Here is an 18,928-nt window from a genome sequence, read left to right on the forward strand (position 1 = left end):
TATTTGTCAACGTCAATCTCGATTTAAGTAATTACCTTAAGTAACTTAAAATTTAAAAATTACAAATTCAATTGTTTGCATTGATAAATATAATCCTACATGTGATTTAAGTTGAGTATTGAACACCAAATAATCGCTATCTATGTGACTGGCTGAGGGCAGCCTTTCATTTAGGGAGCACAACAAACACTTCCGTTGGTTTATTCTTTCATTTAAAAAAAAAGTTGACAAGACTTCATCAAAACCTTAGATCATTTTTTTTTCCTGGCTTGTTTGAGGACAGCCCTGTGTGTGTTGGCAGTCTGACAGCAAACAGATAAGTGCTGCCCAGAGAACAGCCTAACACCTTGAAACTGTAAACCCCTCTACCACCATTAACTTATCTGCAACTGGAACACGGGGGCTGGGATACAGAACATCCCCGTATTAAATCTGGTGTATTGGACCATGTTGCGTGGCTGAGCAGTTTATCTGGTAGTATCTGTACCAGGGTTAGGGTCCATCACAGTGACTCAGCAATCTGACAATGATGAAGTGCCGACTCAGATCTGCTCTGGTTCTGTCCTCTACACATATAAAAGAGTACATATGAACATAAACAGATAAAAAAGGAAAAAGAGAGCGATGGTGAAGAAGAGGAGTGTTCTGACTTTGGATCCAGTCCATTAAGTCCCTCAGTACAGCTGGTGGAACGACTGATGAATGGATGGATAGAGTCCCAGTCAGAAGAGAAAGGAGGGGGAGATAAGGTCTGCTCCCTCAAATCTCCACGTCGCTCTCTTTGTCGTTGTCATGGTCACCGTCGTAGAACTCGTTGGAGGCTTCCGGCCTAAGGTAATAACATAATTTATGAGACTGAATACCACACCACAACACCTGTGTGTGTGTATGTGTGTATGTGTTCACCTAAAGTAGTTGTAAACCTGGTGTGTGTGTGTGTTCACCTAGAGTAGTTGTAAACCTGGTGTGTGTGTGTGTTCACCTAAAGTAGTTGTAAACCTGGTGTGTGTGTGTGTTCACCTAGAGTAGTTGTCCTCGGAGCCTCTCTCGTCAGGGTCTCCCTCCTCCGCGCGTTCGTAGTTCAGCAGGTCGGATGGCACGTCGTGGATCTGGACGCTAGGGGCGTGGTTTAACATCTTCAGGTTCTCCGACACCGTCTGACGAATCTGCTCCAGGTACTACACGCACACGCACACACAGCGCTGTTGGTCGCCTCCGCCGTATAGTCTGATGTTGCCGTTGGATTTTTTGTTATATGCGGGCGGCAAGGTTAACAGGGTTGCCTAGGTGACGGTACCTGTCTGGAGTTTTGGTTCTCTATCCTGGTGCTGACGTCCGGGTGGAGCGTGAAGTCTGGAGCGAAGTACTCAAAATACTCTGGAGGGGGGGTTTAAGGGTTGGATAAAGACCGCATTAGAAAGTTGGAACAAGTGTTCATAGAGGGCAGGGGTCATGTGTTTGTGTGTCTGTCTGTGTATCTGTGTGTGTGTACATGTGGAGGACTCACCACTATATGGCAGCTCATCACTTATGGGCTCGTCTACCAGCAGAGACGTCTCATAGGTCCTGGAAGCCACAGAGAGATCATCACTTCCTGTCTGGACGCAGGCCACATACATATACACAGGACCCCCCCACACACACATCACACACCCTGCTGTGACCCAGAAGCCCCACTCACCAACACCGGGCCACGTTCCTCACGGTGTAGCCCCCACCTCCCAGCACCAGCAGAGGGATCTTGAAGCTCTTCACAAACTCCACGCAGTCCCTGCAGGACACGCACACACAGGAACACAAAAGCATACAATCAGCTTCCCTCACGTTCATCTCCTCTCCACCACTGGGGGGTAGTATGAGTTCATGTTAAAAACAGCTCAACATCCCGAGTTCTAATTCTAATGCAAAAATTGAATGTATAGTGGAAAAAAGAATGGCTGTACTGTACAGACATATTCACAGAGAGACAGGAAGCCACTGTCAAAAAAAATATTTGATGCTATAAAAAAAAAAAAAGCATATAGATAAATGTCTTATGAGCTCCTAGACCCAGCGCAGGCCTGATGTGAGGGCGTCTCTTACCCGTGTCCTCGTATGCTGAGGTTGAAGCAGCCCAGCCTGTCACAGCCCAGGGAGTCAGCGCCACACTGTGGACAACAGGAGGGTGAGGGTACAGCCACACTGTTACTGAACACCCATACACTCCACACAGACAGGGTCAGTAAGCCAAGAGTGAGTTGTGTGTGTGTGTGTGTGTGTGTGTTTGAGACAGGAGTTAGTGTATGTGTGTGTGAGTGTAAGAGAGTGTTTGTCAGGACTCACCTGTAGAACGATGCAGGTAGGCTGGTAGAAGTCCACCACCTGTTTTATGACCGGCTGGAACAGCTGTCTGTAACCTAACAACACATAAAGAGTACAGGCTGAATTAGCAATACAGTCTAAACAGCCTGAATGTTTTTGATGTAACACACAACTCCAACCCCTTTGACATCTCATTGGCCAGACTGACAGTGTCAGCTTCCTGCTTGGCCAACAAGGTAGCAGGCAGGAAGTAGACTTACTCTGGTCATCGATGCCATCCCTCAGAGGAACGTTCAGACAGTAGTACCGCCCGCTCTCTGCCCCAACCTCATACATGTCACCTGGTGGAGTTCACACACACACACACACACACACACACACACACACACACACACACACACACACACACACACACACACACACACACACACACACACACACACACACACACACACACACACACACACACACACACACGTTGAGGCGAGGGTCACCATTAAGACTGACATGCTATCCTGGCATGATGTAAAACACACAGTTCTTACCTGTCCCTGGAAAGAAGTAGTTCCCGTACTTGTGGAAGGATACAGTCATGACTCGGTCTGTCAGGTAGAAGGCCTCCTGTACCCCGTCGCCGTGGTGAATATCTATGTCTATGTACAGTACCCGAGGGTGGTATCTATGGAAACAGCTACACGTGAGGAGGAAGTCCTATACCATGTGAAGGCTAACTATATATACAAGGACCCTGTAACAGGGTCACTGTAAAAGGGACATTGTAACAAGGTAATTCTAACAAGGACATTGTAACAGGGACAATGTAACAAGGACACTAACAGGTACAGCTTTTGAAGACTATGTGCCGTAACTGTGTGGCTTTGTAGTTAGAGGTGATGGTAGAGAAACGCAGGAGATGTGTTCTAGTTGGAGGAGCTAGATAGAACCAGAGGTGGTCTGTGTGTGTGTGTGTGTGTGTGTGTGTGTGTGTGTGTGTGTGTGTGTGTGTGTGTGTGTGTGTGTGTGTGTGTGTCGTGTGTGTGTGTGTGTGTGCGTGTGACATACTTGAGCAGCTCCAGTATGCTGATGACAATGTCGTTCACATAGCAGAACCCCGAGGCCTACAGAAACACAAAACGTGGTCGGTCATCACAATCTCCGGTAACACGCCCAGTTACCTTAACACTTCAATAGCCATGGATAAAAAGTAAATGTTTTTCACCTCAAACTTCTTGGCGTGGTGGAGTCCTCCGGCCCAGTTAATGGCTATGTCACATATCTGTAGGACAACACAGCACACACACACACACACACAAGCATATGATACAACTACAGCTGAGACGGTTACCCTAGCCCTGCAGGACAGCAGAGAAACTGTGCTGGTCCTTTGGACTAGATAACAATCACCCCTGAAGGCCAACATACACTATGTGTGTGTGTCCTACCTTGTGGTTGAGCTGAGTGGCCCCTTGCAAAGAAGCTCCGGTGTATCTGGAGCAGAACTCAAACAGACCTGGGAACACAGGACTGACCAACAGACAGGCACGTTAACATAACACAAGCATGTAACCTTATAGGAACACATGTGCCAATAATACACATTAACATACTAGATAGCAATCTTTTTCAACTCATGGACACAATGTACTGACAGTCATTTTCCTACAGAGATTAATAGGTTCATTTGTCAGCACAAATAACTGCTATAGCAGTCCTTCATAGCTAGCACAATGTTCAGTAAAAGCTGTATAATAGTTTGATGCTAGTCTGCTGCCCAAGAGCCTTGATAACTTGCTGTTATTTAGTTAGTTAACTCTGGGAAAGTGCATACTAGCAGAGTAATTAAGAGCAGAGATTGATCCACATTTGATTTCTCATAGAAACACATTGAATGCAAAGTGTTTGAAAGATTTTGGAGAGAGACAGTTAAAGGACACAGTTAGGTATGATGCTGAAGGGTCCCAACAAAATAAAAGGTGTTATCTTTTTTTAATATAGGGTGCTGTGTAGATGGGTGGGAAAACATCAATTTCATTTATTTATTTTTAAATGAGTCTGTATGGTTGAAAATTTTCATTGTTTGAAATGCAGAGCACTGCAAATGTATTCAACCCATTGGAAAATTGAAACAATTTCCTGTTTCATCCAAACAGACTACTCCATATACTCCTTCCTCCAAAAGGAAAAAGGAAATCGATTTTGTCCTACCCATCTACTCAACACCTTACAATAATGATATGTAACAGCAGAGCACAGTAGAGTAGCAGATATAATATAATGAATAGTATTCTCACCAATCGTCCCCAACATTGAAAGTGTTGAGGCTCTTGGTGAACCCCTGCATGTTGTTAGGGCTGACCTTCTGCAAGAAGTCTATGTAGTCTTCTGAATGGAATCGACACATGTCGTGTTGGGAGGCCTTGTACGGCTTGAATACCTGTGGCGTGCACACACACACACACACACACACACACCAAAATGTATGACAAGGCTGAAGCTTCCAGGAGTATTTTGCACCTATTACTAAATCAAAGTTAAATCATGCATGGTATATGCAAGAACATAACACTGGAAGTATCAAGGCACTATTCCAGATGTAGAAACCTCACCATCATCTTCTTGTAGAGCCCATAGTGGAGGACGAGGCTGTGCGTCAGGGACAGACGGTGGGGTTTCATTGGGTGACCCGCACCTGAATGATAAGAATGAACTTTTATCTTAAACCTGGAAACGTTACACAACTAGACACGCCAGGTTTAAGTGACTAGTGATTATTATGGTCCAATAACAATCAGTGAGAAAGCTAGCAACCACTGAGAGCACATATGAACATAGAATATAAATGGCTCGTCGACTATAGGCTTAATAAAATATTTTTGAATAACAAATACGCAGTGTTGTCTAGAAAACTAGAAACCGGTTACAGTGTACGCTACCAGCTATATTGCTAACGCGTTAGTCGGCTCGCACTAGCTTGCTTAGACTTATTCTTTCTCATTTTGAAACCAATCATACCATAATGAAAGTTTCCCACGTCCGGGTCGTAGAAATAAGCTGTTCTGTTACTCATTGCAAAAGTAGGTAAGGAAAATGTTCATCTACAAGCTAGGTATTTGGTACTATTAAAAACAATGCTGCTTTATTACTTCATTTAGCATGTAGCCGCCATTGTAAACACCTAGTAAAATGTACGTCATCATTCAGCGACGATGGAGTCGGGGAGGGGGGGGGGCATTACTGACTATTGCCAGTAGAGTGAAGTCATATCCAAAGCATCTCATTTTTGTAATAGTACCAGAGAATGTCTAATAAGGGGACAACTGCCCAATAGTATGAACCTGCAGAGCCGGAGACCCCGGAGACCCGTAGAGCTGCAGTTTCAGGACCGCAGTTCTAGGACCATAACAGCGCCACCTAACGATGTCACTAGATCGCAACAAGATAGTTGAATAGTTTGTGAGAGGCAAGAAACAAGGAAAACTCTGGCATATGTGACGTTTGATGAGACAATAATATAGCAAGGTATAATATTTGAAAATATGTTCGAATAATAAACAGGATAATTAAAGAAATTATAATCACATAAAATTTGAAACAAATGTTCCTATCCATAAGTCTAGATCCAGTGTCCATCCATCCATCCATCATCTTCCGCTTGTCCGGGGGTCGGGTCGCGGGGGCAGCAACCTAAGCAGGGAGGCCCAGACTTTCCTCTCCCCGGCCACTTCCACCAGCTCTTCCTGGGGGACCCCGAGGCGTTCCCAGGCCAGCTGTGAGACATAGTCCCTCCAACGTGTCCTGGTTCTTCCCCGGGGCCTCTTCCCAGTGGGACGTGCCCAGAACACCTCACCAGGGAGGCGTCCAGGAGGCATCCTTATCAGATGCCCGAGCCACCTCAACTGGCCCCTCTCGACGCGGAGGAGCAGCGGTTCTACTCTGAGCCCCTCCCGGATGACCGAGCTTCTCACCCTATCTCTAAGGGAGAGCCCGGACACCCTGCGGAGAAAACTAATTTCGTCCGCTTGTATTCGCGATCTCGTTCTTTCGGTCACTACCCACAGTTCGTGACCATAGGTGAGGGTAGGAACGTAGATCGACTGGTAAATAGAGAGCTTCGCCTTTCGACTCAGCTCTTTCTTCACCACAACAGACCGATGCAGAGCCCGCATCACTGCGGACGCCGCACCGATCCGCCTGTCGATCTCGCGCTCCATCCTTCCCTCACTCGTGAACAAGACCCCGAGATACTTGAACTCCTCCGCTTGGGACAAGATCTCCCCCCCGACCCGGAGATTGCACTCCACCTTTTTCCGGTCGATAACCATGGCCTCAGATTTGGAGGTGCTGATTCCCATCCCAGCCGCTTCGCATTCGGTTGCGAACCGCTCCAGTGAGAGCTGGAGGTCACGGCCCGATGAAGCCAACAGGACCACATCATCTGCAAAAAGCAGCGACCCGATCCTGAGGTCCCCAAACCGGACCCCCTCAACGCCCTGGCTGCGCCTAGAAATTCTGTCCATATAAGTTATGAACAGAATCGGTGACAAAGGGCAGCCCTGGCGGAGTCCAACCCTCACCGGGAACAAGTTCGACTTACTACCGGCAATGCGGACCAAACTCTGGCACCGGTCGTACAGGGACCGAACAGCCCCGATCAGGGAGTCCGGTACCCCGTACTCCCGGAGCACCCCCCACATGAGCCCCCGAGGGACACGGTCGAACGCCTTTTCCAAATCCACAAAACATGTGTAGACTGGTTGGGCGAACTCCCATGCACCCTCCAGAACCCTGCCGAGGGTATAGAGCTGGTCCACAGTTCCACGGCCAGGACGAAAACCACATTGCTCCTCCTCTCCAGCACCCCTGAAAAGACTTTCCCAGGGAGGCTGAGGACTGTGATCCCCCTAAAGTTGGAGCACACCCTCCGGTCCCCCTTTTTAAAGAGGGGAACCACCACCCCGGTCTGCCAGTCCAGAGGCACTGTCCCTGATGTCCACGCGATGTTGCAGAGTCGTGCCAACCAAGACAGCCCTACAACATCCAGAGCCTTAAGGAAGTCCGGGCGGACCTCATCCACCCCAGGGGCCTTGCCACCGCGGAGCTTTTCAACCACCTCGGCGACCTCAGCCCCAGAGATAGAAGGGCCCCCCCCAATGTCCCCAGACTCTGCCTCCACGTCGGAACGCGTGTTGGTGGGATTAAGGAGGTCTTCAAAGTATTCCTCCCACCGATCCAGGACGTCCCCCATCGAGGTCAGCAGCGCACCATCCCCACCATATACAGCGTTGACAGTGCACTGCTTCCCCCTCCTGAGTCGCCGGATGGTGGTCCAGAACCTTTTCGAAGCCGTTCGGAAGTCATTCTCCATGGCCTCGCCGAACTCCTCCCATGCCCGGGTTTTTGCCTTCGCGACCGCCAAAGCCGCATTCCGCTTGGCCTGCCGGTACACATCAGCTGCCTCTGGAGTCCTACCAGCCAACAAAGTCCGATAGGCCTCCTTCTTCAGCTTGACGGCTTCCCTCACCTCCGGCGTCCACCACCGAGTCCGAGGGTTACCGCCGCGACATGCACCGACCGCCTTGCGTCCGCAGCTTCGGTCAGCCGCCTCAACAATGGAGGCCCGGAACATGGTCCATTCGGACTCAATGTCCCCGGCCTCCCCCGAGACATGGTCGAAGCTCTCCCGGAGGTGGGAGTTGAAGCTCCTTCTGACAGGGGATTCTGCCAGCCGTTCCCAGCAGACCCTCACATTACGTTTGGGCCTGCCAGGCCTGACCGGCGTCTTCCCCCACCATCGTAGCCAACTCACCACCAGATGGTGATCAGTTGACAGCTCCGCCCCTCTCCTCACCCAAGTGTCCAAGACATTCGGCCTCAGATCCGACGACACGACTACAAAGTCTATCATCGAACTGAGACCTCGGGTGTCCTGGTGCCAAGTGCACATATGGACACCCTTATGCTTGAACATGGTGTTCGTTATGGACAAGCTGTGTCTAGCACAGAAGTCCAACAACAAAACACCGCTCGGGTTCAGATTGGGGGGGCCGTTCCTCCCAATCACGCCCCTCCAGGTCTCACTGTCATTGCCCACATGAGCATTGAAGTCCCCCAGGAGGACGAGGGAATCTCCGGGAGGAGCGCTTTCCAGCACCCCTCCCAGAGACTCCAAAAAGGGTGGGTACTCTGCATTTTGATGCATAAGCACAAACAACAGTGAGGACCCGTCCCCCCACCCGAAGGCGGAGGGAGGCTACCCTCTCGTCCACCGGGGTGAACCCCAACGTACAGGCGCCGAACCGAGGGGAAACAAGTATTCCCACCCCAGCTCGACGCCTCTCACCGAGGGCAACTCCAGAGTGGAAGAGAGTCCAGCCCCTCTCAAGGAGACTGGTTCCGGAGCCGATGCTGTGCGTCGAGGCGAGGCCGACTATATCTAGCCGGAACTTCTCTACCTCGCGCACCAGCTCCGGCTCCTTTCCCGCCAGCGAGGTGACGTTCCACGTCCCTAGAACTAGCTTCTGCAGCAGAGAATCGGACCGCCAAGGCCCCCGCCTTCGGCCGCCGCCCGTCTCGCACTGCACCCGACCCCCATGACCCCTCCTGCGGATGGTGAGCCCACTGGAAGGGGGTCCCACGTTGTCTCTTCGGGCTGTGCCCGACCGGGCCCCATGGGAAAAGGCCCGGCCACCAGGCGCTCGCCATCGAGCCCCACCCCCGGGCCTGGCTCCAGGGGGGGGCCCCGGTGACCCGCTTCCGGGCAGGGGCAACTGAGAACCATTGTTCGTTTTCTTCATGGTAGTTTTTTTGAGCCACGCTTTGTCTGATCCTTCGCCTGGAACCTGTTTGCCTTGGGTGACCCTACCAGGGGCATAAAGCCCCCGACAACATAGCTTCCAGGTAGATCCAGTGTAATTTGATAATATGAAGTAAGCAAATAAAGGAAGATAAAATAGCCTAAAGAAAAGATGGACAATATATCAATGTGGACAGGTGTGATGCCTGGAGTGACTTTAAAACGTTTTCTGGGACTACAGAGAACCAATGTACACCCTGCAACATGGGCCTTAAGGATTCGGGCACATTTGCAGATACTCTGAACTCGTTCTAGAGTTGCTTTGAGGGGCTTAACTTCACCAAAGTCAACAAAACATTATGCCTTGAGAATGTAACCACATCTGTTGGGAATACAACTACTAAACATGAGTAAATCCTTGATTCATACTGCAGATAATTAAATTCCACACACACACAGAGTCCTGTCTTCTCCCCGGTCAAAATACTTATGCAATGTACGTATTCTATGATTCATTTAATTATTTTATTCTATGCTCTATTATACATAAATATCTAAGTTATCTGAGGAAATTTAAGTTAAACTCTAATCAGTTATACTTAATTTTTTTCATGTCATCACAAAAAAAAACGTTTTCTTGTGGGATGGATGGGGCTGCGGAGGATCCACCGCTTCCTTCTCTTCTGCTGCTGGTGGTGAACCTCTATGGTGGATGGATGGGCTGCATAAGGATGCTTCCTTTGGTGTGGATGGGCATGCTAGGATGAACTGTTTTGTATTGGACATGACTCAAAACATTGACCACGTCAGTGGATCAGATCATCTTTCATATACGTACCTGTAAATACTGCACATGCCAATGTGCATGCTACATTTTGTATGTGTCTGACACCACAAAGTTCTGGTAAAGTGAAGTTATATTCTCTTCTATTTGCTATGGCTTTTGCAGTTACTCAATTTCAACCACAAATGTGTAATGTTAGAGAGGCAAGACACAAGGTTGACTCTCAGGGCAGATTCAAGATATACATTGTTTATTTTGAACAATTGTCAAACAATGACAATCACCCCTCCATATCACTCCATCCCCCCTCCATATCACTCCATCTAGACCTCCATATCGACCTCCGTACAACTTCATCCTTCAATGAGAGACAGAAGCAAGAAAAACAAATATAAAAAAACATTATGGATATTGGACTTTTCCTGGTCCTTAAATATTCAAACCCCAGATTGTGAAGTCGGTAACAGCACTACTTACTAGTTGAATGGTCTCCCTTTTGTGCACAATTGTTTAGATATCCCCCTATCAAACTCCTCCACTTCACTGAAATAGTAGACAATATTGCTTCAAGGTGAGCATAAATATCAGTTACACTAACAAAGTAGTGTACATTAATTAGCATTACTTAAGTGGTTGATAATAAAGGTATTAATAAAGGTATTAATAGTAGATGATAAAGGAGTCAGGTGGCTGAGCGGTTAGGGAGTCGGGCTACTAATCTGAAGGTTACCAGTTCGATTCCCGGCTCTGCAAAATGACGTTGTGTCCTTGGGCAAGGCACTTCACCCTACTTGCCTCGGGGGGAATGTCCCTGTACTTACTGTAAGTCGCTCTGGATAAGAGCGTCTGCTAAATGACTAAATGTAAATAAAGTTGTATGGCATTGTGCAGAACTACACAAATTATATGGTTAATTTTAAGACAGTAGGCTGCAGATTTCATTTAGCTGACAGATCAAATCCACTTGCTTTCATAATTTTTTGAAGTTTTATTAATGTACTGGCTTTATCATATAAGACACCTACAGTAGTTGGGCTTGCCAAAATCGCACTATGGTTTCAATATAACAAAACAAATAGTCTAAAAGTACGTATTGGATAAAATTATCATAAGTGAACAGATGCAGCGCTCTCAAGTGTCACGCATTGAGCGTGACAGTCACTCATTTCTGTCTTTTGTCACGCCCTCCCGCCACACATTGTATTTCTCACGCAGAAAAAAGATATTTATAATATATTTAATATGCCGCAGCACCCAACCAAAATTCCTCTGTCCGCGCCGCTCTCATAGGCTTAATCTGGAGTTCTTAGTCGAGCCTGCCACTTATCAGCCAATCAAAAAAAAGAAAGGGTCTATACAATAGCCAATCGGAAAATAGCACCATTGTATCTGGGTAAGATTTAATGCAACAACCAATGGGAAAAAAGCATATCCTGTAATTTTTCGTGATTCTGCTACAACATCTTCTGAAAGTTTTGTTCACCTACAAAGCAAACCACTGGAGCTCGAGCATCACTTTGAGCACAGTCATGATCTCCTGTTTTACTGTTACAACATATTCACAACTTGTTTGACACAAACAATGACAACTTGACTGCTGTTAGAAAATGTTTACCAGATAATTAGCATCAGTTTTTCATGAGTGTCTTAACCAACAGTTTTACAGTCTGTTCACTGACAACACCTGCTCAGAAAAAGTAGTTCATAGATGTAGCCAGTGTGTATCGGTGAAACTCACTCCTCAGGTATGTAACAGGCCACACGCATCAACTGATTGCCAGATTTTCGTTGGCGTAGTTGGTAGTGGTTGCGCTGAGAATGTCAGAGGTGGCAGGTACGAACCCAGTGCGGGACGAACATAGGCTCGATACCTCTGACGAAGCTTGCAATACTTCGTCTGTTATATATAACTGGCCTAGTCTTATTTTCGTTATCACACGATGACTGACATATTGTCTCATTATAAACATCTCTTTCCAAATAGGCGTAATAATTGTATTAGCACTAAATACATTTAAGTGTTTTGCATAGTCGATGTTATAGGTCACTTTAAAAATAATGTCATATTTTATAATTATATCTTGGCCATCGATGCATTAATCATTGCTGCCTTTCAAAGATGTCAGGTAAAAAGAAATTAATTAATAAATTTATTTTGACCCCCTGACGACAACGGGGGGGGGGGGGGGGGGGGGAGAATGTCACTCTTGCCTGTCTTCAAAACTTGAGAGCCCTGCAGATGATTGTACCAGAATTGTTTTAAACGTTTAGCTTACTTAAATATGTTGAACAATACTTGATTCACATAAGCTACGTCACTCTTGCCTGTCTTCAAAACTTGAGAGCCCTGCAGATGATTGTACCAGAATTGTTTTAAACGTTTAGCTTACTTAAATATGTTGAACAATACTTGATTCACATAAGCTACGTTGTGCTACTGTTTCATTAAACAAATAAACACACAGTAAACTAACAATTTACAGTTCGTTTGGAAGCAAGCTATGTCTGTACTGTAGCTACCTACTGCTAAAACTACTGATTGTTAGCTAATCAAGTCGTTTGTTTGACGTTGAAAACCACACAGACATATTCCTCTCAGTTGGATTTGAGCACAACAGTGATGGAACCATCTGAGGCAGCTGTCACTGCCAACCTGAGATTTCGGATAAACATTAAGACAAATTTGTGGAATGATAATGAATGATCAAACATTAGGAGTGTTTCATTAGGCCTGCACGATCTTCTCCCTCCTGCCCGTGGCTTACGGATGTTATTCGTGAAGAACGGTCCACCCTTCGGGCAGCTGAGAGGAGATGGCGCAAGTCCAAAGGCGGTCTGGACCTTGATAAGTATCACTCCCTCCTCAAATCCTTCTCTTCTCACATAACTGGTGCTAAAACCCTCTACTTTCTGAACAAAATTAACTCTGCTTCAAACCCCCACAAACTTTTTTCTACCTTCTCCACCCTTCTTAACCCACCTCCCCCACCCCCTCCCTCCACCCTGACAGCAGACGACTTCTCCTCCTTCTTTGAGAAAAAAGTTGCCGACATTAGCAGTCGGTTCCCTAAACCCACCTTTCCTACCCTTTCACCCTCCATGACTGACCCAACTAAATGTCTAAACTCTTTTTCTCCCCTGTCTGAGGCAGAGATCTCTGACCTCATTCTCTCTCATCGCCCCACCTCCTGTCCCCTTGATCCTATCCCCTCCCCTCTCTTTCAAACCATCTCCCCCTCCATCATAACTTTTCTTCTCCATGTCCTAAACTCCTCTCTTACCTCTGGCACCTTCCCCCTTCAAACAGGCTAGAGTTACCCCTCTACTCAAAAAACCCTCCCTTAACCCCGCCGTCCTCTAGAACTACAGACCGGTATCACTGTTACCCTTCCTTTCGAAAACAATTGAACGTGCTGTATCTAACCAACTGTCTAATTTTCTCTCTCAGAACAACCTGCTTGACCCCAACCAATCAGGCTTCAAGACTGGCCACTCCACAGAGACTGCCCTCCTTTCTGTCACCACTGCCCTCCAGTCTGCCAGAGCGGCTTCCAGGTCATCCGTCATCATTCTGCTGGACCTTTCTGCAGCGTTTGATACGGTTAACCACCAGATCCTGCTCGCCAGACTTTCTGAGATGGGCATCACTGGCACTGCACTCCATTGGATCTCATCCTACCTGTCGGGAAGATCCTACCAGGTTTCCTGGGGAGGCAAACTGTCAGGCCCTCGCCAGCTCTCCACTGGTGTCCCACAGGGCTACGTCCTTGGACCCCTCCTCTTCTCTCTGTACACCACCTCACTTGGACCAATCATCCCCTCCCATGGCTTCTCCTACCACTGCTACGCTGACGACACGCAGCTGTACCTGTCGTTCCCCCCGACCGATCCGGGGATCTCAGCTAGGATTGAGGCCTGCCTCACAGACATCTCCGCCTGGATGACCGAGCACCACCTCCAGCTGAACCTCGCCAAAACAGAACTTCTCATCATCCCGGCTAAACCCTCCATCTCCCACGATCTCTCAATCACCCTTGGATCTGCGACAGTGACCCCTTCATCCTCTGCCAGGAACCTTGGGGTTACCATGGACGACAAGCTCTCCCTCACGGCCCACATTGCTGCGGTCTCCCGGTCGTGTAGATTCACCCTCTACAACATCCGGAAGATCAGGAGATACCTGCCTGAGCACTCCACCCAGCTGCTAGTCCAAGCACTTGTCCTCTCCAAGTTGGACTATTGCAACTCGCTGCTCGCTGGTCTCCCAGCATGTGCAACCCGCCCTCTTCAGAGGATTCAGAACGCAGCGGCCCGCCTGGTCTACAATCTACCCAGACGCTCCCATGTTACCCCGCTCCTCATCTCTCTCCACTGGCTACCTATCATGGCCCGTATCAGATTCAAGACCCTGGTATTGACCTTCCGAGCAGTGAACGGGACTGCACCCGTCTACATCAAGTCTCTCCAGCAGCTTTACACCCCCACCCGTCACCTACGGTCTTCTTCAGACAACCGCCTGGTGGTCCCACCGCTCAAGACCGCCCGGTCCCAACACAAGCTCTTCTCCTGTCTGGCCCCCCAGTGGTGGAATAAACTCCCCACCTCCATCAGAGACACTGACTGTCTCTCCACCTTCAAGAAAAGGCTCAAGACGCACTTGTTCCGGGAGTACAACGGTACTTAGGAATGGTTCGCTTGACCCGATATTAGTTCCCTCAAGGATCACAATGACTCTTGCTCAGAGACTTGTTGCTCTTGTGGTTAGTGGTAACTGATTTAAAATTGTTTGTACTCGCTGTGATATATTGTTTTTTATTATTGTTGCTTGTCTTTTTTTTCCCCACAGGTACACTTGCACTTATAGCAGTTCATGTTGTTTAATTGTAACTTGTTTAACTACATGCTTTTATGGTTCTTCCCTTTGGCACTTACTTTGGTTGTTCACAATGTGTGCTTCATGTTTTGGCTACTCGCAATGTTTTGTGGCTATCTCGTTGTTATGATCAGTGACCTATGCACTTTGTAAAGCTCTCTCTTGGAAGTCGCTTTGGATAAAAGCGTCTGCTAAATGAATAAATGTAAATGTAAATAAAGTACGTGTTCCAGGGTGTTGTTAGGCCCGACGCGCAGCGGAGTGCCGGCAAACCCTGGAACACGTACTTTATGGACGATAATGTACTGCCTCGTACCTTATTGCTTAATTATAAATGTCTATTCATATGATGGTCTTTTTTTCCATTTGAAAATTTGCAGAAGTGAGGGGTTTTGCCCATTGCGTGTGTGTTTTTTTTATTTGTGTGTAGAGTTCTGAAAGTATGAGGTAAGCATTCAGAAAATGTGTGTAACCAATCGAGAAAAACTGTAAACATAGATGAACATAGCTCTATTTGAACATTTCAGGGATATAGGGGGTGGAAGAAATACATTTCCTATGTGCTTATGCTGATCACAATAGCCATTTCCTTATCACCTGTTCATACAGCCAACTCCAGAATTACTGGCAACACATTGGAAAATATTCATTTAACCCTATTGCAAACCTGTGGGCTGAGTTGAAGATGAGTGCACAAGAGAGTAGGACCCTGGATGATCTGGAGAGATTCTGTAAAGAGGATTGCACTCTGATTCCTGACAAACCCTATTTGACTGTAAATCATGTAATATTTGTTTTCTCTATTCACTATCAACACCATCCTATCCTCTGAGACTTCATTTAAAGTTGTTGTGTTATTTAAACATTCTCTCCAATCTGCAGATTGATAATAGACTTCTTATAAAACCCACAACTCAGCTTAATTTTGTAACTCCGTTAGTGAAATGACAAACACTTTCTCCATTAAGGATATAACAGTTTGCCTTGTAGCAGAACAGCAATCAGATGTTTTTCAATCCGCAGACATTATCCTACGTAATCAGTTATGTGAAACGTCGCATTTGCAGTACAATGCATTTCACAATGCATTATAGAAACAGTATGATAAAACTGAATTCCCTGAAATGTTCAAATAAAGCTGTGTTTAATACAACTAAATGCCCCCATATTTTGACCTTGTATGCATTCTCTATCTCGCACGCTACATCACCAATTTAACAATCCTAAAAACCAACTGCAACTTGAATCAACTATTTAATGATGCAGCAATTCAGTATTTCTTTTTAACTTACTGGGGGAGTAGGATTTTGGCAACACTGTTCATTATACCTGCCGAAATCCTCCCCCCCCCCCCCCCCATATCTTGGGACTATAAGATCTGACACACCCCAATTATTTTGGTGGCTCCTCATGCCCTGTAAAGTGTGCCATAAAAAGCTTTTGATACTAGTTGCAAAAATGTAAAAGTTAGAAGGGGAGTAGGATTATGGCAACACTGTTTTTATTTGTATTTGTATTTATTTATTTCAAGATAGGGACAGCGCACAATAAAACATTAATGTACAACAAGAGAATATGCATTGTGCCAGGTTCTAGCAGATTGCTATTTTCCACCTGTAGTCCCTGGGCAGGTTGATGGAATGGTACATAGAAACATTTGTATAGGAAAAAAAAAAATAGAAAACAAATTATTAAGTAAAATAACAGAACAAGGCCAATAATGATAAAGAGACAATGTATAAAATAGATAAATAAAAACATGGAAGCAGATTTAACAAGACAGGTCAAGCTTCCCCCAACACACACACAGTCACAAATTCAACAATTCATAAATGTGTACACTCTTGTCTTGACAGTAGCCAATACTTTGCAAGATGTCAGAAGGCATGGGGAGTTCTACATGAAATAATGTCTGTTGAGTATTCCATTGAGTCATGGAAGTTACACCTGCCGAAATCCTCCCCCCCTCATATCTTGGGACTATAAGATCTGACACACCCCAACATTATTTTGGTGGCTCCTCATGCCCTGTAGAGTGTGCCATAAAAAGCTTTTGATACTAGTTGCAAACATGTAAAAGTTAGAAGGGGAATATATTTTTTGCCGAATGTGAAGGACAGCCGATGAACATTTGTATACATTTGTACATTTGTATTACATTTGTATTTTTTTAGTATTTTTTTTGTATACATTTGTACATTTGTATTTTTTGTAATATTTGTATTTTTGTATTTTTGTATTTATATTGTAATTTACGGCAACTTATATTTTATTTTATTGTATATTTAATTCTATTCTAATACCACTTAGTACTGCTAGTTTATGTACCCTTAGTATAGATAGTCCACATATTTAAATTTTAGGTATATGTTTATTGTATGCACCTTCCTGCCAAAGCAAATTCCTTGTCTGTGCAAACTTTCATGGCGAATAAATCCCATTCTGATTCTGATTCACCTTTATTTCTGTCACCTTGGCTGTGTATTTCATTTTTCTAGGTCTATACAAGGAAGATGACCGCTCAACAAATTGGCATCACAATATATTGGCACGAGAACCTATCACTTCATAACTGCTACCTCCAATCACTGTACATACTGTCCTGTCACTGTACATACTGTCCTGTCACTGTAGGCTACATACGTTTGCACTGGCACCAATTACTGTTATATGTTGTTTTATATGGCATCATGGTCCTGGGGAAATAGGTTTCGTCCTGTGGTCCTATAGGTTTAGTATACTCTATTGTTTATTTTGTATTTATTTAGGAGGTTTATTACATTATGTTTGCTTGTCAAATCAAATCAAATTTATTTGTATAGCCCTTTTTACACGCAAGCATGTCACAGAGGGCTTCACATACGCCCATAGAACTGCCAGAAAAACTCCCAGAAAAACTCTCAACAGGAGAAAAAATTGAAGAAACCTTGGGAGGAGCAATTCAGAGAGGGATCGCCTCATCCAGAGACGGTTGATGAGAGAGAGGAGCAGAACACAGGCTAAACATAGTCATACAGTGTCGATGGGTTTTGAAACACCAAAATCCATTGTTCAACTTTATAGATGTAGGACAGGACCGGGAGACTCGCGACCAGGTCCAGCGTTGGCCGACCGACGACCAGGCAGGTGCTGACAACTCAAACCCCCCACACCACAAGGGATGTGTGTGGGGGGGGACAGAGAGAGGAGAGCAGGGATTAGAGAATGCCAGGAGCAGCTAACAGTTACAGTCATAATAGAATGAGATCCCCACCGGTCAAGTGTGGACTGGTGCAGCAATTTAACAGAGCAAAAAAGGGGTATTTGATGCAGCCCCACACACCAAGACAGCGACAGCCCCCCTCGGTTGGAACATGAAATCTGTTCCAGGGGAAGAGAACTCTAAAATAAGTTATACTTATAGAATAAGGATGGAAACAACCATAGGTGTAAACTTGTTCTGAGTACTTATACGTCATGTTATTGCCTTCTGAGTAGCCTACTTCCATGTTATGCCAGGTTGCTTTGCGTTATCTTGTCCTAAGAATTTCAGTGCCCAGTCTGACCCTGTGTTGGTCTGTGCATCTTGAACTTGAAACTCTGTTTCGTTTTTAGTATGTACAACCATACGTAACTGAAAATGACAATAAAATACACTTGACTTGAATAGTAGCCTAACAACACTTGTATATTGCCACCAACTGAGTTTGCGCATTGCTTCTTACATTAAGGGATGTTGGCAGTGAAACCAAATTGCGCACAATACTGAGGCAACGCAAACGCAGCGCAAGGGAAGTTCACAAAGCTCCAAGCCAGACAGCCAGCCAGCCTGATATTACTGTATTTGTCTGCACCCCTTTTTATATCCTACAGTATTGCAATTGTGACCACCAACTTAATACTAATAGCTAACTAGCTAACCAACATAGTATTTGATAGTAGCTCGCACGAGCATCCTTAGACCTACTTTACTTACGTATTAGTTGTTACAATTCTTGTCATAATTTCCCATCGGAGATTCAAGTCAGCAGACTTTAATTTTGGAAAACCAGACGCTGATTGAGCCAAACCAGGCGTTAATTTTGTGTGGTTTGCTAGACACGTCTCAAAAAAGCACGCGTTTATTTAGACGCGTGCTTTGAACGTGTCACGTGACACGGTTCGATTTGAGGCGAAAAAGACGCCAACTTTGTATGGA

The 18,928-nt window shown here is 45.8% G+C and overlaps 1 protein-coding gene across 1 annotated transcript; it reads right to left on the reverse strand.

Moving 5' to 3' along the window:
* Positions 1-212: 212 nt before the first annotated feature.
* On the reverse strand, positions 213-5,449 carry hdac3 (histone deacetylase 3). Its single transcript, XM_067247214.1, has 15 exons — positions 5,314-5,449; positions 4,908-4,990; positions 4,593-4,735; positions 3,744-3,825; positions 3,521-3,577; positions 3,364-3,419; positions 2,847-2,980; positions 2,562-2,642; positions 2,323-2,396; positions 2,083-2,147; positions 1,682-1,771; positions 1,508-1,566; positions 1,298-1,377; positions 1,021-1,178; positions 213-829 (listed from the first exon to the last, which is right to left on the reverse strand). Exons 1-15 carry the CDS (start codon positions 5,366-5,368, stop codon positions 760-762), a joined length of 1,287 nt encoding a protein of 428 aa, XP_067103315.1. The 5' UTR covers positions 5,369-5,449; the 3' UTR covers positions 213-759.
* Between the last annotated feature and the right edge of the window lie 13,479 nt (positions 5,450-18,928).

This window comes from Osmerus mordax, chromosome 12 (genome assembly GCF_038355195.1).
Source record: "Osmerus mordax isolate fOsmMor3 chromosome 12, fOsmMor3.pri, whole genome shotgun sequence".
In the NCBI taxonomy this organism is placed as follows: Eukaryota; Metazoa; Chordata; class Actinopteri; order Osmeriformes; family Osmeridae; genus Osmerus; species Osmerus mordax.